A 21,078-nucleotide genomic window follows, 5' to 3' on the forward strand; every position below is an offset into this window, starting at 1 on the left:
GGAAAAAAGCCTTATTGCTTTTTTCCTAGGAACTTGTCAGGATACTTTAGTGACCATTCCCTCACTATTACTCTCATCCAGACCCCCCTAACTGATGCATGAGAAGAGCCACTAGCTGATGTGGCCCACAGCTCAGTCTGAGCCAGCATGGCTTGTGCAGGCGTAGGTAGCACGGCATCACCCAGACACTGCCTGCCCTGGTAGCTTCCACTCCCTTATGGACAGCACTGCTCTCCCCTGACTCAACCCACTGCTTTGTTCAAATACTAGAAATATTAAATTTCAAGTGCAATAAAGATATGGGCAGATCTGCCTGAGAATATTTCACAGGACAATGCCTTCCACTGAGTTAATGGTACTTGCTCAAATAACCCTTATGCTCAAGTCAGGTACAGAAAAAATATTTTTAAGAAAGTCAATAGAATGTTATACTGCAAGTTTTGACTTAGGCCTCTTCAAAAGTGCTATATGAGGTAGCCACTAACCAAATGTCTGTCTCTTATAATTTGACACATTCCAGGTATGACTATTCTAATGGTCATGAGTATCAATGAGTCAAGTATTTGTTTCTACCTATGAAGAAATGTTGGGCCGTTGTACTCCCAAGATCTATAACTTCCTTAGAGAATTTTAAAGTAAAGCTGTTGCATAAGACTAAAAGAAGGAATAATCTCAGGGATCTTTTTACAGAGTATTATAAAGAAGATTGGGATTATTTAACTTAAATCTGAAGATGTCTAATTCTTATTTCTCCCTGAAAACAAGTAAAAAACAGAAACTTAACATGAGCTACTAAGATTTCTGGAATCACCCATTCAGAAATGTTTCACAGGAACCAAAGTTAAGATAAAATATTGTTAATGAGAAATCCTGGAATTGACATTCCACATTAAATATATTTCTATACTTTACTGTAAGGTTCAGCTGACCACACTACCTAAAACAAATTCTTTAATATTTTCAGGATGTAGTTTAAAACAATTTTTAACCCTTTTCCTCCTAGAAATAGGTGCACACATATGTATGAAAGAGAAGAAAAAGAAAGGGAGAGAGGGAGAGGGGGAAATGGGGGACAGAGAGAGAGAGAACACCATTAAGGATACAGAATAATAAAGGAAATTACTACCACTTAATGGGAACATAATCTTTTGCAATCTTTGCTACAACTGGAATAAAAAACTCAGTAATTCTGACAGGTTATTCTACTCTTTTAAATAAGAACATACCTGTTCAAACTATTACGTACTTCTAATCATTTAGTCTTTTAAGAAGCATTAGAAAAAAACATATATAGTAACAAACAGTGAATTTAGGCACAGGTTCACATAAATTGTTTTAACTTTCAGGAAACACGGAACCTCTAGGAAATTACTTAAATTACGAAGAAGTTAAATTTTATAAGCTCTTTCCCTCAACTTTGGCTAAATGTAACCATATTAAAATACTGACATAGTTTTTGATCATGAAGCAGAAATGTAAAATGGTAGCTTTATTTTAATCTTAACTCAAGAACGATATTGAAACAAAGCTCTTACTATAACAACAAGGTTAAAAAAACAAGGTGAATCAATGCTACTGTATATGTCCTTGAGCTGGAAATTTCTTACTTATGGAGTCATGCTCAGGAAACAATACTTAAAATCTTAAACTGTAAACTCTTAGCTTGTAACATTTTGATTTTTCCTGTATCTTGCATGTTTCTCAGTGCCATTAAATATATTATCTTCTATTTCTTCTTAAAGAACTAGTGTTCATAAAAGGATCATCATCGTCATCCTGAAATGAGATACAAATGTTGTATTAGTGATTGTTCCTTGCTTCACTGAAACAAGACAGAAGTTCTTATGGACAAAACAATACCAGTGAGAGTCATTTCACATGGGGTAGACTTTATTTTTCTATTTCCTTTATAACTGTGAAATATGCAAGTACAATTAAATTCTTAATGAGCATTAAAATGAAAATTTATCCTGCTGTGTGTGCATGTATCTACAATATAAACCACACACATTTCTCTCACTAATCTTAATAAAGACAAATGAATTATAGGTAAGCCAGAAAAAAAAATTCCTCAAGTCATTTTATATTTGATTTTTGAATAGATTTTCTCATTTACATTTTATTACAGTTGTATCTACTCTTCTGGAAATTCACAGCAAAAAAATAATGAAGCCACATGGAGATCTAACTCAGAAAGAGCTGTAATTTTTATTTCCCATTACCTATTTAATGCTAGAAATAGCTAGCTACTCTCACACTCATGTAAAAAACAACCTAGCAAAGCAAGCTTTCAAATAGTTTTTCGGATAAAAAAAGAAATACATGCAGTATTTCAAGAGTTCCCATGCCAATGGGCTACAGATTGTATGCATGGTAAGAATAAATAGGAATATGAGATATTAACTAATAATTTAATTAAAGAGAATGAAAACAAACCTCAGATAAGCCCAATTATACAATTTTATGAAGACAACATAAAACCAATTCTTATGTATTCTATAAATATTCAGAAAATAAAGCAAATTTGTTTGTAAATTTTTTATCTGTGTTTAAGACATTAAAAAAAGAAATTATTTGATGCTAGGCTTTGTTGGTGGTATCAGCACTTCCAAATGTTAGCTAAATTAACTATCTCTGGTGAGAAATGGATGCCTTAAGAAATATAAATTCATTTGCATTTATTGATTCATTTTCTGCTACTATCAAAGGCAAAACTTAAATAAACCAGAGACAAATCCAAATGAAGTCTAATAGATAATTTGCTAATAGTTTGTCTTTGCAGTTAACATGAACTAGTATACAAATTTTTAACTGTAACATATAACCACATGTATATCCAGATGTTCTGGAATAAACAAACAATAATTGCTCACTTCCCTCCTGGAAGCAACCTGTTAGTATTTAATAGGTAGAATGAGCTCTTGCTGCCATTTTTCTTGGCTGCCTGAGTTGCGTCCTCTCGAGCTGTTTTAAACCACAGCTGAAATATAGGGAACATGGCAGCAGCAGCCAAAGCTAAAAATGAAAGGCGTAAGTCACAGGCTACAACGCAGATAAACCTTCAGGAACTTACGCTATGTGAAATATGCCAGTCACAAAAAGGCAAATACTCTATGATTCTACTTATATGAAGTACCTAGAGTAGTTGAATTCATAGAAAGAGAAAGTGGAATGGTAGTTACCAGGGGATGAAGATGGGGAAACGGAGACTTGCTATTTCAGGGATACAGATTTTCAATTTTGCAAAATGAGAAAGTGCTAAAAATCTGTTTAATATGGATCTATTTAACACTACTGAACTGTACATTTAATAATGGTTAGTTTTATGTTATACTTTTGCTACAATTAACAGTTTTTTGAATTAAAAAAAATAAATAAATGAAAGGGGTGATGGGCCTAAGAGAAATACCTTCAAGCAATTCAACAAAAATGAGCAAAGGCCCTTCAAATGGTAGCCATGAAGGAAAGGGGAAGGGCAGCATCTTTCAGTCCTGTAGTTTTATTTAAACTTAATTGAAACAGCAAATTAATAAAGGCAAGAGGCAAGTCCTGACTTATAACTCTTCCTCTTCCTCCTCCTCCTCATTCATGGTGGAGGAGATACCATGGTTGCAGACATGATCTGGAATTGGAGTTTTTTCCAGACATCCTACCAGAGAACATTTCAGACAATGCCTGAATACCTCCATGTCATGAAATTACCACCATGTGCCACCCTCTACATGACACTTGTAGAGCATATAGTGAGTACTTAATAAATATTCATTAAAGTAATATTAAAAGCTCTTGGGATATCATCATCATCATCATCATCATCTCTCCAAATATAAGTAAATGGTAGAAGCTAAAAAAAAATTCTGATCCCACTGTTAACTGGGCAAATAAGAGCTGAGTGAATATCATATTTTAAAAATCTATAGGACTTTTATATCTGAGGTAATTACATTGATGGGCACTCAACATATGTTACTTCTTAACTCTTAACTATAGTTCAAAGGAAGGTTATCAATGAAACTACTTTTTTTTTTGAGACGGAGTTTTGCTCTTGTTGCCCAGGCTGAAGTGCAATGGTGCAATCTCAGCTCACCGCCACCTCCACCTCGCGGGTTCAAGCAATTCTCCTGCCTTAGATTCCCGAGTAGTTGGGATTACAGGCATGTGCCAACATGCCTGGCTAATTTTGTATATTTAGTAGAGATGGGGTTTCTCCATATTGGTCAGGCTGGTCTCGAACTCCTACCTCAGGTGATCCGCCTGCCTCAGCCTCCCAAAGTGCTGGGATTACAGGTGTGAGTCACTGCGCCCGGCCTGAAACTATTTTTAAAAATAATTTTTAGTGGAAGAAGGACAAGATGGCCAATTAGACAGGGCCAAGAAGCACCACTGCCACTGATAAAGACCAAAATATCAAGTAAGTCAACATATTTTGAGCAGATCTTTGGAGAAAAAACACCAAGAGTTGACAGAGACGTGAAATGAACTGGAAGCTGAAGAGGGAGGATGCTGGGAACCTTGTGGGGGGTTGCCCATTGCCAGGGCTGGTTCTTGGCCTTGAAAGGCTCCTAGGATGGGATGAGTGAATGGACAATGGGGCAGTCCACTCTCACTATGGACCTCAGAGATCCTAGCTACAAGATTCCATGCCCCCTGGAGACATTTCAACTGGCGGGGGATCTGCCCAAACAGTAGGCAGAGACAGAGCTCCAGAATGCATGGAGCCCAGGGGTTTTTACACGCAAGGGAGCTGCAGCAGAAGGTGGCCATAGGCGCCCATCCCCCAAGACTTCTTATTTCCCTTCGAGTAGGAGTTGCCCCACCTGAATGCTGGGGCAGGACAGAGTGGGGCCAGCTTCCCTGCGGGACAGAGGAACACCTGTTCTGCAGGCCCTCCTCCCCTACAGCCCCTTCCAGGGCCCTTGCCAAGCTGCCCTGCAGGAATGTGTGCACAGGGCAGCCTCTGCTGTCCAGCCTTGTTTTTGCTGGTGGCTTCACCTAAGTACCTTCCTGGTAGCCTGGGATTGGGAGCATTTCAGATTGCTGGTGCCTGACCTGAGGGTCCGAACAATGGAGCCACAGGCTGCTCCCAGTGCTACAGGGCTACAGCACACAGCTTGGGCTGCTGGCATTCAAGTTGGGGAGAAATCCCACTTTCAGAACACTGAGAGGAGTGAGACATGTGGGTTCATGGGCCAGTGAAGGAATGGGACATGCCTTCCTCCACAGTGCTGGTCTGGGAAGGGTGTGGCCTGTGTGGCAGCCATGGCCTCTGTCTGAGGGAGCCCTGCAACCCAAGACACCCTGCAGCCCAAGACACCAAACAACAGTGATGCAGATGTGGTGCCAGTGATAGGAGGGGCCTCATTCATGGCCCAGAAGTGGCCCTTGTGAGTGGTCCTCTCTCTCCCCATCCCCACCACAGAGCACGGCTGCGAACACACAGAAATACAAAAGAAATATGCAGCTGAGTAAGAGCCTATCTGCTGGACATTAATGTTAACTGCCAGTTACCGGATCATAGTCAAAATTATAACAAAATAATTCGCCGATATACATTTCTGTGACACCCAGGGCAAGAATCTAGCCACGGTAAAGATCTATATAGAGCTGTGGCCCTCTGAAAGCACCCAGAAACAAGGCCTACTGAATATACTCAACTTACACTGCAGTTAAGGGAATAATAGCCCTCTAACATGAGAAAGAATCAGTGCAAGAATTCTGGCAATTCTAAAAGCCAGAAATGTCCCCTTACCACCAAATGAGCCTGCTGGCTCACCAACAATAGATCTTAACCAGATTGAAATTACTGAAATGACAGACATAGAATTCAGAATCTGGATGGCAGGGAAGCTCATCAAGATTCAGGAGAAAGCTAAAACCCAATCCAATGAATCCAGTAAAACAATCCAAGAGCTGAAAGACAAAATAGCCATTTCAAGAAAGAACCATACTGAACTTCTGGAATTGATAAATTCATTACAAGAATGTCATAATACAACTGAAAGTATTAACAGCAGAACAGACCAAGCTGAGGAAAGAATCTCAGAGCTTGAAAACCAGTTCTTCAAATCAACTTGGTCAGAGAAAAATAAAGAAAAAGAAGGAAGAAGAATGAAAAAAAAAAAAACCCTCAGAAATATGAGATTATGTACAGGCAAAATCTATGACTCATTGGCATTCCTGAGAGAGGAGACAGAATAAGCAATATGGAAAACATATTTGAGGCTATAGTCCAGAAAAATTTCTCCAATCTTGCTAGAAAGGTTGACATGCAAATTAAGAAATATAGAGAATTCCTATGAGACATTATATAAGATGGCCATCCCCAAGGCACACAGTCATGAGATTCACGAAAGTCAACTTGAAAGAAAAGATCTTAAAGGCAGCTAGACAGAAGGGTCAGGTCACTTACAAAGGGAACCCCATCAGGCTACCAGTGGACGTCTCGGCAAAAACCTTACAAGCCAGAAGAGATTGGGGACCTATTTTCAGCATCCTTAAAAAAGAAATTCTAACCAAGAATTTCATATCCCACCAAACTAAGCTTCATAAGCAAAGGAAAAATAAAATCCTTCTCAGGCAAGCAAAGGCTGAGGAATTCATTACAACCAGATCAGCCTTACAAGAGGTCCTTAAGAGAGTGCTAAACATGGAAACAAAAAAACACCACCTACTACCACAAAAACGCACTAAGCACATAGCTTAGAGACACTATAAAGCAACTACATAATTAAGTCTACAAAACCAGCTAACAATACAACGGCAGGATTGAAATCTCATGTATCAATACTAACCCTGAATATAAATTGACTAAATGTCCTTACTTAAAAGGAATACAGTGAAAAGTTGGATAAAAGGACAAGACCTGACTGCTGTCATCAAGAGACCCATTTCACATGTAACGACACACACAGGCTCAAAGTAAAGGAATGGAGAACTAACATGCAATAAAAAACAAAAAAGAGCAGGAGTCGCAATTCTTTTATCAGATATAACAGACTTTAAACCAACCAACAGTAAAAAGGGACAAAGAAAGGCATTACATAATGATAAAGGGTTTCATTCAACAGGAAGACCTAATTATGCCAAATATATACATGCCCAAATTCATAAATCAAGTTCTTCTTAACCTAAAAAAAGACTCAGCAAGGAAGTAATAGTGGGAGGCTTCAACACCCCACTGACAGTGTTAGAAAGATCATCCAGCCAGAAAACTAACAAATTTGGGACTTAAACTTGACACTTCACCAATCAGACCTAACTGACAGCTACAAAATACTTCATCCAATAACGGAAGGATACAAATTCTTCCCATCTACACACAGAACATAGTCTAAGATAGATCACGTGTTCAGTCATAAAGTCAGTCTAAATACATTCAAAAAAATAAAAATCATACCAAGTATACTCTTGGACTACAGTGCAATAAAGAGATATCAATATTAAGATCTCTCAAAACTACACAAATACATGGAACTTAATTTATTCCTGGATAACTCCTGGGTCAATAATGAAATTAAGGCAGAAATAAAAAAATTCTTTAAAACTAATAAAAATTCATTCATTAATAAAATTAATTTCATTAATGAAAGTGAAAATAGACTCACAACTTACAAAATCTTAGGGATGCAGCTAAAACTGTTAAAAGGAAAACTTACAGAACTAAAAGCCTTCATTAAGAGAATCCAATTAACAATTTAATTTGTTAATGTGTTAATTTAAATCAAATTAACAATTTAACATTGTACCTAGAAGAACTAGAAATAAAAGAACAAACCAGCCCCAAAATTTGCAGAAGAAAAGAAAGAACTAAAATTAGAGAAGAACTGAATAAAACTGAGATGCAAAAATCCATACCAAAGATCAACGAAATCAAGAATTGGTTCTTTAAAACAATAAACAAAATTGATAGGCTGCTAGCTAGATTAACAAAGGAAAAAAAGAGAAAATCCAAATAAGTACAATCAGAAATGACAAAGATGACATTACAACTGACCCCACAGAAATACAAAAGATCTTTAGAGACCACTACGAACAACTATTCACACACATTAGAAAATCTAGAGGAAATGGATAAATCCCTCGAAACACACAACCTCCCAAGATTGAACCAGGAAGAAAGTGAAAACCTGAACAGACCAATAACAAATTCCGAAATTAATCAGTAATAAAAAACTGACCAACCAAAAATGCCCTGGACTACATGAATTCAAGTCATATTCTATCAGACATACAAAGAACTGGTACCAATCCTACAGAAGTTATTCCAAAAAAATCGAGGGGGACTCCTCCCTAACTCATTCTATGAAGCCAGTATCAGCCTGATACCAAAATCTGGCAGAGACACAACAAAACAAAGAAAACTTCAGTCCAATATCCTTGATGAACACAGATGCAAAAATCCTCAAGAAACTAGCAAACCGAATCTAGCAGCACATCAAAAAGTTAATATACCATGATAAGTACAACCTTGGGATACAAGGATGATTCAACATATGCAAATCCGTAAATGTGATTCACCACAAAAGCAGAATTAAAAACAAAAACGATATGATCACCTCAACAGACACAGAAAAAGCTTTTGATAAAATCCAACATCCCTTCATGATAAAAACCCTCAACAGACTAGGCACTGAAGGAACATACCTCAAAATAATAAGAGCCATCTATGAAAATCCACAGCCAACATCATGCTGAACAAGCAAAAGCTAGAACCATTCTCCCTGATAACCGGAAAAAGACAAGAATGCCCACTCTCACCACTCCTATTCAACATAGTACTGGAAGTCCTAGCCAGAGCAATCAGGCAAGAGAAAGAAAGAAAGGCACCCAAACAGGAAAAGAAGAAGTCAAACTATCTCTCTTTGCTGATGATATGATTCTATACCTGGAAAACCCTAAAGACTCTGCCAAAAGCCTCCTAGAACTGATAAATGACTTCAGCAAAGTTTCAGAATAATTAAAAAAAAAAAAGTGTACAAAAGTCAGTAGAATTTCTATACACCAATAACGTTCAAGCTGAGAGTCAAATCAAGAACACAATCCCATTTACAATAGCCACAAAGAAAATTAAATACATAGCTATATGGCTAACCAAGGAGGTGAAAGAGCTCTACAAGGAGAACTATGAAACACTGCTGAAAGAAATCACAGATAACACAAACAAATGCAAAAACATTCCATGCTTAGGAACTGAAGAATCAGTATCATTAAAATGGCCGTACTGCCCAGGGCTACCTACAGATTCAACGCTATCCCTATCAAACTACCAACATCATTTTTCACAGAATTAGAAAAAAACTATTCTAAAATTCACAGGGAACCAAAGAAGAACCCAAATAGACAAAGCAACCCTAAGCAAAAACCAGAAGTATAAAAGAACAAAGCCAGAAGTATAACAGTACCCAACTTTGAACTATGGGCTAAAGTAACCAAAACAATATGGTATTGGTACAAGAAGAGACACAGACCAATGGAATGGAACAGAGAACTCAGAAATAAAGCTGCACATCTACAGCCATCTGATCTTTGACAATGCTGACAAAAACAAGCAAAGGGGAAAGGACTCCTTGTTCAATAAATGGTGCTAGGATAACTGGCTAGCAATGTGCAGAAGAAAATGGATCCTACCTTTCACCATATACAAAAATTAACTCAAGATGAATTAAAGATTTAATAGTAAGACCTCAAACTATAATAATCCTAGAAGAAAACCAAGAAAATACCCTTCTCGACATCGGCCTTGGCAAATAATTTTTGGTTAAATCCCCAAAAGCAATTGCAACAAAAACACAAACGGACAAGTAGAACCTCATTAAACTAAAGAGCTTCTGCACGGTAAAATAAACTATCGGGTCGGGCACGGTGGCTCACACCTGTAATCCAAGCACTTTGGGAGGCGGAGGGGGGCAGATCATAAGGTCAGGAGTTTGTGACCAGCCTGGCCAATATGGTGAAACCGTCTGTACTAAAGATTCAAAATATTAGCCAGGAGTGGTGGCGGGCACCTGTAATCCCAGCTACTCGGGAGGCTGAGGCAGGAGAATCGCTTGAACCCGGGAGGCAGAGGTTGCAGTGAGCCGAGATTGCACTGTTGCACCCCAGCCCAGGAAACAAGAGCAAAACTCCCTCTCAAAAAAAAAAAAGAAAAGAAATCATCAACAGAGTAAACAAAAAGCCTACAGAATGACAGAAAATATTCACAAAATATGCATCCAACAAAGGCCTAATGTCAAGAATCTAAAAGGAATGTAAATAAATCAGTAAGGAAAAATCAAATAACTTCATCAGAAAATGGGCAAAGGAAATGAACAGGCACATTACAAAGAAGACATATAAAGCAGCCAACAAACAAGAAAAAGTGCTTATCATCACTAATCATCAGAGAAATGTAAATCAAAACCACAATGATACCATTTCACACCAGTCAGAATGGCTATTACTAAAAAGCCAAAAAACAACAGATGCTAGTGAGGTTGTCAAGAAAACGGAATGCTTATACAGTGTTGGAAAGTAAATTAGTTCAGCCATTATAAGCCATTTGGAAATTTCCCAAAGAACTTAAAACAGAGCTACCATTCGACCCAGCAATCCCATTACTGGCTGTATCATCAAAGGAAAAGAAATCATTCTACCAAACAGACACATGCACTCATATGTTTACTGCAGCACTTACAATAGCAAAGATATGGAATCAACTTAAGTTGTCATCAATATGGATTGGATAAAGAAAATGGTGGTATATATATAACACAGAACACTATGCAGCCATAAAAAAAGAACAAAATTATGTTCTTTGCAGCTGGAGGCCACTATCCTAAGCAAATTAACATGGGAACAGAAAACCAAACACCACATGTCCTCACTTATAAGCGGGAGCTAAACTCTGAGTTCACATGGACCTGAAGACGGGAGCAACAGACACTGGGAACTACTAGAGAGGGGAGGCTGACAGTAGGATGTGTGTTGGAAAACTGTCTACTGCTCACTACCTGGGTGATAAGATCTGTACCAAACCTCAGCATCATGCAATTCCCATGTAACAAACCTGCACATGTACTCCCTGAACCTAAAAGATGAAGTTATTTATCAAAGAAAAAAAAAAGTTCAGCAACTAGCTAGCAGTCTCTATTTAAACTTTATAAAGTTAAAAATTAATTAAAATTTAACAATATTACTTATTTACCTCACTTGATTCAAAATCAACCCCTTTCGATACTTGGCTCTGGGACATGATTTTGCTGGATGATGTGCTGGACCACCTGAGGCAAAACAAAAACAAAAATGAACACAATGAACTACATGATTCATCAAGTGTGCCTTTCTGGCTAAGTTTTTCAGTCTAGCAGCTGCCATGAATATAAACAACACACAGTTCCCTTAAAATCTACATCAGAGGCAATAAAACTACAAGGAAAAGGACTCTGGGGCTGAGGCTTGAATTCTGGTTTTGCCCTTTACTACCTATGTGGCTTTGAGCAAGTTACTTAACTTCTCTGTGCTTCAATTTCCTCATCTGTAAAATGGGGATAATAATTTTATAAAGACTAAATGTGTTAATATGCTTAAACACTTAGAACAGTGCCTGACACACATTAAGTACTACAACAATGCTGACTTACATTATTATAGTACTTATCATATACCAAAATGTATCCATTACCATCTTCCATTTCTGAAAACCATGGGAACATTGAAATATTTTCTACTCAAATCTCAGTTAATAAGAAAATCATAATTTCTACTCTTTTTACTCTTTTTTTTTTTTTTTTTTTTTGAGACAGAGTCTCGCTCTGTCTCCAGGCTGGAGTACAGTGGCATGATCTCGGCTCACTGCAACCTCCAGCTCCTGGTTCAAGTGATTCTTCTCCATCAGCCTCCTGAGTATGCCACCAGGCCCAGCTGATTTTTCTATTTTTAGTAGAGATGGGGTTTCACCATGTTAGCAAGGATGGTCTCTATCTCTTGACCTCGTGATCCGCCCACCTCAGCCTCCCAAAGTACTAGGATTACAGGCGTGAGCCACCACGCCCAGCTGATTCCTACTCTTACAAAGCTTAACTTGCAGTAAATTCCTATGCCTTTTAACTAATAAGAAATTTAAGCCATTTGAGATCGGGGCTAGTAAGCAAATTTGGCCCAGCACCAATTTTTTTTTTTTTTTTAATGGCCTATAAGCTAAGAATGGTTTTCACATTTTGAAATGGTTACATTTTAAATGGTTATACAAGTGTCTACCTATATAATATCCCTGGTTTTGCCTCTTGACCTGCCAAGCCTAAAATACTTCCTATCTGGCCCGTTAAGAAAAAGTCTGCTGATTCCTGTCTTCAATAAAAGCAGTGTTTATAAATTCTTAGTCTACAATTTTATTAACATGCTTTGGGATGTCATTATAGCAAAAGAATATGTCTAAAGGTCTTATCTGGAAAAAAGAATGAGAATCATGAGATCTTATGTCAGAAGTAAATAGAAAAATTCACAGGTCCTTTGCACAAAAGGAAAGGACAGAAGGATTTATCAGGCAAACTTGAAGAGTAACTAAGGTTCAGAGGTAGCAGATCAGCACATTTATCAAGGTCCACTCTAGTAGATGGCAGAGCTTAAATAGTTTATAAATAAAACACCATGCATAACCTGCAATTACTAAAAAAATCTGCAAAAACAGTCTAAATTATCATTTAGATGCTGTAATTAGAAACACCAATCTGCCAAAGCTGATTTCTGATGTGTTTCCAAAATGTCAATTTTGGAAATTGCCTCTAAAATTTTAAACAGCCTCTCAAAACTTAAATGATTCTTATTGCTTGCACAATGGTCAGAGAAGTTAGTTACCATACCAAGAAGCAACAACAGAGATGAGTTTGGGGTCAGAATGCCTCGCTTGTATGACTAGTTGGGTGACCTTAGGTAAGTTACTTAGCCACTGTGCTTCACACTTCATCTGTAAAATGGGGATGATAAAGTTATAACTATACTCTATCTCCTGGGAAAGTTGTGAGCACCACACAAGCTAACTTACATGTAAAATGCTCAGAGCAGTGTCTGGCACATGGGAAGTGCCAAACAACGGTGAGTTATATTACTATTTCATGTCTAAAGAAATCGGCAGACATTTATACAGCTGAAGAGTAAACAATCTACTGTGATAACAAAAGCAAACTATTTTTTCTTTAATATCCTTAAGCATATATCAAAAATATCAAAATAGTATTTTGACCCATTTCTGGAAAAAAAAAAAAAAAACTTAGAAAGCTAGATCTGATTTGTGTGTGCTTCAATTTACAAAGACAACAACAACCAAACAAGGACTTCCTTCCAAAACCTGAGGTATCCTGATAATCTTCCGATAAATCTCCTTTTCTGTAAGAGAATCTGAGTTAGGTTTCTATCAGCTGGAACCAAAGGAGTCCTGAGAAATTCAAGTAAACCTTCATGAGCTAAAATAAGTCCCTCCACTGCTTACCATAAACATAGAAACTGACTTGCATCTATGCCCATCTTGGTATTTTTTATTCCTATAAAGGCCAGTATGGCCTTCTGCAACTCTATACTCTCCTGGACTTTTCTCATGTCTTTATTGTTTTTTTCTACTCTACCCAAAGGTTGGGTAAGGTTAAAACTGCAGGCTAGGAAAACAAACCCTCTTCTGCTCTGCCTTCTTTTTTGAGGTGATCCTATCCATCCCCATGGTTTTAAGTACCATCTGCATGCTGTCCAGAGGTAAATCTAAGTATCATTTCAAATCCCTCATCTGAGTTCAGAATTCACACATTCAGTTGCCTATAACCTCCCTTCATGTAAGTTTCTAGGCATCTCAAACTTTTCACATCTAAAGTGGAACTTTTCATTATATGCCTATCATTCCCTACAACACATCTGTCCTTTCTTCTTTTATGCCCTTCTCAATATATGGCACAATGTAAATGCTCAAGCAAGAAACCAGAAAATCAATATTGATTCCTTATTTTCCCTCATTCCAAATATTTAATCCATACTCAAGTTTTGTCATGTCTATCTTCAAAATATATCCTGAAACCATCTGTTTTCTCCATTTCACCTACCACCAGCCTGTGCAAGCCTCCATCATCTCTCTTAGCTCAGACTCCCTGCAGCACCCTCCTTTCAGCTAAGTTTATTTACACTTGTTCTGCAATCACAGTGATCCTTTGTAAATGTAAATCAGAAGGTGCCACTCCTTTCTTAAAATCCTTCTGTGGATTCCCACTGCATTTATAAGGACATTCAAAACCTTTGTAGTGCTCACCTGCTCCTGAAGCATGATTTACCCTGCCTCTCTTTTCTATTCTCATCTCAAACCACCTCCTTTTCCACCACACTTTAGTCATTGGCTCCTAAATAACATTATTAAACCTGCTTCTTCAATAGACTGTGATATGGTTTGGCTGTGTCCCTACCCAAATCTCATCTTGAAGTGTAGCTCCCATAATTCCTAAGTATTCTGGGAGGGACCTGGTGGGAGATAATTGAATCACAGGGGCAGCTCCCCCATACTATTCTCATGGTAGTGAATAAGTCTCACAAGATCTGATGGTTTTATAAGGGGAAATCTTTTTCACTTGGCTCTTTTTATCTTCTTTTTGTCTGCCGCCATATGAGACATGTCTTTCACCTTCTGCCATGATTGTGAGGCCTCCCTAGCTACGTAGAAATGTGAGTCCATTAAACCTCTTTGATTTGTAATTGCCCAGTCTCAGGTATGTCTTTATCAGCAGCGAGAAAATGGACTAATACAGGCTGCATGCACTTGTCCCTCTGCTTTACACAAGGCCACATTTCCCTTATTAAAATTTCGGCTTAAATGTAGCCTCCTCAGAGGCTTTCCCTGACCATCCTTCAAAGTAGATGCCTGTGTCCTGTGCCACTGTTTCTTCTCTCTACACCAGATCATTTCCTTTAATGCATGCTAACTGATCGGCTGATCACCAGCTCAGATGTCACCTATCTTCTTTGTAAAACCTTCAGTGACCTTTCCCAGGAATATATTGGCACATCCCTTAGATTTCATTACACCTGAATAAAACATTTATCTTGGTGGATTAGCAGTGCCCTGTAATTAGCATACCACTAAAGTGTAAATTCTCTGAAGGAAGAAACACTTCTTTTATCTTTCTATCCCCAGAACCTAGCATGATGTTTAAAGGATCTAATAAGTGAACATGGAACTACACTTACACTTGTTCTAACATTAACCTTTAAGTCACATACAGCTTATATTCTCAGTGGGGTCAATATCACAAAAAACAAAAATTGGCTCCAGGGAATAGGGTGGGATGAAAAATCATAGCTATTACAATAGTTTTTGGCCCTCTCAAACTCAACCCTACCCCCCAAAATTTCATTCTTTAAGTATTTAATTTCTAATGTTAGGGAGAAATTGAATTACATCTAAGTTACTTAATTCTTCTCCTTGGATAATCAAGAAATGGCTGAGATCATGAAAAAAAAGCTTGAGAAACACTAATATAAGGCTTTTCCTCAATCACCCTTCTTTCTGGAGTTCCTGCTCATGCCCTTACTCTCAGCTGGGACCACCATTCTCCACCCTACTAAACCAAATCTTATCTTTGAAACCTCAGGTCAATTTTACTCCCTCCATGAAGCTGCTTCTTCTAGCCCACATTCCTTGTTCCTTTTTTCATCAGCCCACAAGCACTCACACTTATGGGTCTGTAATATAAAATTCTACACCTAATTACGTACTAATTCATTCTTTGATGAATTCAAATATGTTCATTTCTCTTTTCCACTACAACTGAAGTTACCTGAAGACAGAGGCCATATTAAAGCATTTGCTATGCCCCTCCCTCATCAGACCTAATATAATGCTCAAACAGAAAATAAGTACAAAATAAGGCAGTTGATTACTTTATTAAGTAGAAATTCTCATTAATCGAGCTTTGCAGTATTCAACCAAAATGTTACTGTATAAAAGTAAATGGTAATAGTTAATCAAGTCAAGCTTAACAGCAATAGGCCAAAAATCCCAAAACACACAGGAAGAGCATGCAAGTCCTCTGAAGACAGAGTGACTCTATGTAACCCCCTTTTTGGTGTTTAGTACAGCACCATGTGTAGTTAAGAATATAAAAATAAGACAATGACAAAAAGCTGAAATCAAATGTTGGCAAAATACAAAATTATTTTCTGTTATTTGGAAAGAACATAGTCTTCCATTAAGAAAAGCACTGAGGCCAAGCGCGGTGGCTCATGTCTGTAATCCAAGCACTTTGGGAGGTCGAGGTGGATGGATTGCCTGAGCTCCAGAGTTCCAGACCATACTGGGCAACAATGCAAAACCATGTGTCTACCAAGAATACGAAAAATTAGCCAGGTGTGGTGGTGCACATCTGTAATCCCAACTATTCAGGAGGCTGAGGTTGGAGAATTGCTTGAGCCCAGGAGGTGGAGGTTGCAGTGAGGCAAGATCGCACTACTGCACTCCAGTCTAGGTGACAGAGTGAGGCACTGTCTCAAAAAATAAACAAATAAATAAAAAGAAAAGCACTAATAAAGTCAAAAGGAAAAAAAATTACAGGCTATTTCAATTTTCACTGAAAATCCTTTTACTAATGCTGCACCAGCTCTATAAACTAGCCCTTGGTCTGTTTTCATTCCTCTATATACTTTACTAGTTGAAAGTAAGTCTGTTAAACTTATATGGCATAGAAAAATGTGTAACTATGGAATTTTGGATAATTTAAAATTTTTTTCAGATGTTTCTTTTTGCAGAATATCACTGCACCTACCTTTGATCTGTCTTTGAAGTGGTAGGAAAAATGTCTTCTTCCTCATCTGATTCATCTACCTCAATCACCTGGCAAGGAAACAAAGCAACAAATGGTTTTTGTGAGAACTGACTCTCTGAATAAACATGAAAATGAAGAAATGAATTAAACGATTAAATCTTAGTTATATATGAGCCACAAAAAAGGAGACAGAAAGCTATAACCATTAAAACTAACACTCAGTCTGACCTCCCTCCAATGTCCCTCTTCATTCACAAATGTTACTTTTTGCTCACCTCTCTCCTGGTCATCCCAGGAACCTGAGCACCTAAGGAAACCCAGTTACATTGGTGAATGACTTGCATAGGCTCGTATGCAGACCCTGTGACTTTCCTCTTGGTTTCTTATGAGAGGTGAGACCATCAGTGTTCCATCTCCAGCTTTAAATGAGGTATCAGACCATGTGGGAAATACTAGATATCTTTCTGTTAAATCTGTCCCTCTTAAATACCATTTGTTAGTGTTAAGACGCAATAAAGATATTTCTGACTGTTGATTCTATCATCCAAAATACTATTTCTCTACATTTTCTGTTATCTTGACATTTGATACACACATTTGCCATATGTTCATCTAACTTAAGTACAGATGAGGATGAAGCCAAAGACCAAATACTGAACGAACAGCCCCTGAGACCAAGGATGCAGTTAAATATCCTACAATGCACAGGACAATCCCTCACAACAAATTATCTGGTCCTCAATGTCAACGGTGCCACTATGGAGAAACCTTGATGTAGAGGGAAGGGTATTGGCTCAGGAGTTAAGATACAGTTTTCAAAGTGAAGTTAATAGGAGAGTCAAGCCCATATTGGACTCTTCTTGGAATCCAAAGGAAGAGCAGAAGGCCCAGGCTAAACCTAGGGCAAACCACATGGATCACTGGACTCTAGCCTTTTCGTTCATCTTAAGTCTACCATCAGCTGTTAAGGCAGAGCTAGTATTTTGGGAAGGTAAGTAACAAAAGGAAACCGGGTATAGATAAAACCTCTATATCCATTGAACTCACCTTCAATATTAGTATTCCATGCATGAGCTCTTTTGGTTCAACACTGTTATCCTTGAAAACATTACTGTATACATAACATTTATGGATTTCTATAATAACCATTATTTAAACAAAGAGAGCAACCAAGAAAAAAAAAAATCAAATCCTAGAAGCCCTAGAGATAACTGGTAAAGCTCCTTCCAGCTTTAATGTTCCATAATTGTTCTTCTTTTATTTACTTTGTAAATCAGAGAGTTGACAATTTATAATGCAGAAAACATAAATTATTAATACACAACTATAAAACTTTTTTTCTTACCTCTGAATAATTCTTAGTAGTGACATTTCGGGAAGGCTGCTGTCTTGTAGATTTAAAGGCTAGAATGAAAAAGATGAAATGTGCATTATGTTATTCTTAAAATAATTTAGAAAAACTTGTATACTTCTTTAGCTAAAGACTTTCTGAGTCCTATCTGCAAAACTGCATGCTGCCTAATTATAAAACTATTTGATATTTTTTAAAATCTAAAGGGAGATAGAATTATAGGTACACATAACTCAAGGCTCAACTGTCAGTCTCATTATTTCCCAGCTTATTTGAATACTGTAGTGTTTATAAATATGCACACACTAAAAATATTTCATAGAAAAATACCTGAAGGATAAAATCTAATCACCTAACCAAATGAACTACAGATGTATTGAAGGAAAGCCTCCGAATCCCTTCTTTGTTGTTGATGACACCTTTATCCCTATTGCTACATTAGGAGCCATCGGGTTCCAGTAGTTTCTCATTTTCCTCTACCTTAGTAGCCATATTCAATATCTAAGAAATATTCCAGAGGAGAATTTTAGAAAAAAGCATATATTTTATTCTATGATAAAAATTCCTTTGTATTCACACCTCTTTTCCTTTTAAACTTGGTTAGATACTTGAAGTTTAGCTAGCTCTTTATTTTTCCCTTTCTTTTTCCTTGACATCAAAACCTACAATAAGGCCAGGCGCAGTGGCTCACACCTGTAATCCCAGCGCTTTGGGAGGCCGAGGCAGGTGCATCACTTGAGGTCAGGAGTTCAAGACCAGGTTGGCCAACATGGTGAAACCCCAACTCTACTAAAAATATATATAAAAATTAGCCAGGCATGGTGGCAGGTGCCTGTAATCCCAGCTACTCGGGAGGCTGAGCCAGGAGAATCGCTTGAACCCAGGAGGCAGAGGTTGCAGTGAGCCGAGATTGTGCCACTGTGCTCCAGCCTGGGCAACAGAGCGAAACTCTGTCTCAACAAAATAAAACAAATAAAACAAAACAAAACAAAACCCTATAATAAATTTCAAACATCTAATTTAGGTTTATTTTCTCCTACGCTTTACCAGTTTGCTGATATTAAAAATATCTTCCCCAAGATGACTCACAAACTAAATAGGGCACAGAAAAACAAAGAAATACTCAAAAAATCCTGCAAAGTCCAAAATTCTCCTAGTCACAAAACTAACGAATCTTTCTATCTAACCTAAATTTATTGCGTTTGTACATGTTTCCTATTCTAGGTTCTATCTCCAAACTTGTAATATCTAAGAGGAGAAATGAGAGGCAGAAACAGTATTCTTATCTGCTTTACTCAGTTACTGGTTTCACATCCTATTCTACTCAAAAGGCTAGACAGAGCGACTGAATAAAAAGGTCAGAGATCATGATGATTTCAAAGAATATTTCTGTTCAATATTTATTCAGTGACTCCTCTAACTCTGAGATCCTAGAAAACAAGATATGTTTCTTTTTATCCCAGTGGAAGGCAAAAGATGAGTGAATGTTTGTGAAATAATTTTATCAGAAAACTAAGCACTATGTTCTGTTAGGAAGACAATACAGTGTGGTGATTAAAGCTCTGGTTTTGGAGTTAGACTCATTTTGACTTACTAGCTCGACTATGGCCAATCTCCTTGGCTTCTTTAAGACTCAATTTCCTCACCTGTAAAACAATGTTAATACTTCATGCAGAAAACTGCTGAGAGGGTAAGAAGTGTCTAGCAGATAGAAAGCATTCAAATACATGTAGCTATTTGTGGTAGCAAACATAGTAGCAGCAGTGGTACCCACAGTGGTATAAATGAAATGTGAAGGCAGTGGCTTCAGAGGTACTTTTATTCACTTAGTCACTATCCTCTGCTGACTAACTTCAATGGAAAAATCTGGGCTGTCACCTCTTATTTACAACTCCTGTGGCTGTAAGTGTAATTTCTATCTTTTCCAATAAAATTGCAGCACATATTTCCATACTCCATGGACCTTGTTATAAGAGAATTTGACCTTTATTTATTTCTTCACTCCTCCATTTAAAATAGGGATCTAGAAGTTACAGTCTGAATTTGTTGCTTCTGTTCCAAAGTGATGACAAGTATAGTTACTACTCCACAGGTATTCTGTCAGAGGCTTAAAAAAAAAAACAAAACACCAAATCCAACCTGATAAAAATGTTTTACAAATTTATACTTAAAAAATCAGTTCATTTTTCAAAAAAAGGCCTCGTACTGGAGGTAATCAGTTAAGTTAGCAAAACTATTATATCAAATCAATTAAAGACAAATTTAGACCAATGATTCACATAACATTCATCTTTATAACCTTATTGCAAAACACTACCACTAATACTAATAGCAGCTATCATCTATCACATTTTTACCAGGTGCTGTGATCAGTACTGTAAACACTTAAGCTCATTTAATATAATTACTCTGAAGTCAATACAACATTGTCAATTTTATAGCTAAGGGATCTGATGCTTGTAGAATAACACCAGTTTGCACTTACTGAGGGCTTAATATGCATAGACACTGCCTGGTACTTCACATACATGTTCTCATTAATCCTCAAAATAACGCAATGAGGTAGACACAATCATTGTCCCATCCTACAGATGAGAACACTCACTCCTAAAGATGACAAACTTAATGTATTTGCTGGAGGACACACAATTAGTAAAATTGAGAAGTCAGGATCCAAATCAAGATCTTCCTGACTTTAGAACCATGGTCTTAACCCTTATGCTACACAATCTCTAAGTAATTTTTACTCAGTCATTGTCAAGTATTTAACAAGCATCTACTATGTTATGTGCCAAGCATAGTGGATACAGTGATGAGCAGGAACGATGCAGACCTCTTTCTCACAGCACTTACAGTGCAAGGGTGCTGAGCCAGCCGTAAAGAGCTGGCTATGGCTGACCCAAGGGGCCTGACTTCAGAGCCTGCATTCTTAACCGTCATGCTCTGCTGCAAAAGGTACCA

The 21,078-nt window shown here is 37.5% G+C and overlaps 1 protein-coding gene across 4 annotated transcripts in view; it reads right to left on the minus strand.

Annotated features, from left to right (window-relative positions):
* Window positions 1–1,453: 1,453 nt before the first annotated feature.
* The window catches only part of MRE11 (MRE11 homolog, double strand break repair nuclease), a 78,064-nt gene continuing 58,439 nt past the window's right edge, over window positions 1,454–21,078 (minus strand). For 3 of the 4 annotated variants that reach the window (XM_008020567.3, XM_008020569.3, XM_008020566.3), the window contains exons 17-20: window positions 18,112–18,170; window positions 16,767–16,834; window positions 11,183–11,258; window positions 1,454–1,776 (exon numbers count right to left, since the gene is read on the minus strand). In XM_008020567.3, the coding sequence (XP_008018758.2) occupies window positions 1,720–1,776; window positions 11,183–11,258; window positions 16,767–16,834; window positions 18,112–18,170 (260 nt within the window). In that variant the 3' untranslated portion in view covers window positions 1,454–1,719. Of the gene's footprint in view, window positions 1,777–4,240; window positions 4,315–11,182; window positions 11,259–16,766; window positions 16,835–18,111; window positions 18,171–21,078 lie in introns of all 4 variants that reach the window. The other variant, XM_038005321.2, reaches the window with a different exon arrangement.

Source organism: Chlorocebus sabaeus, chromosome 1, assembly GCF_047675955.1.
Source record: "Chlorocebus sabaeus isolate Y175 chromosome 1, mChlSab1.0.hap1, whole genome shotgun sequence".
NCBI classification, from domain to species: Eukaryota; Metazoa; Chordata; class Mammalia; order Primates; family Cercopithecidae; genus Chlorocebus; species Chlorocebus sabaeus.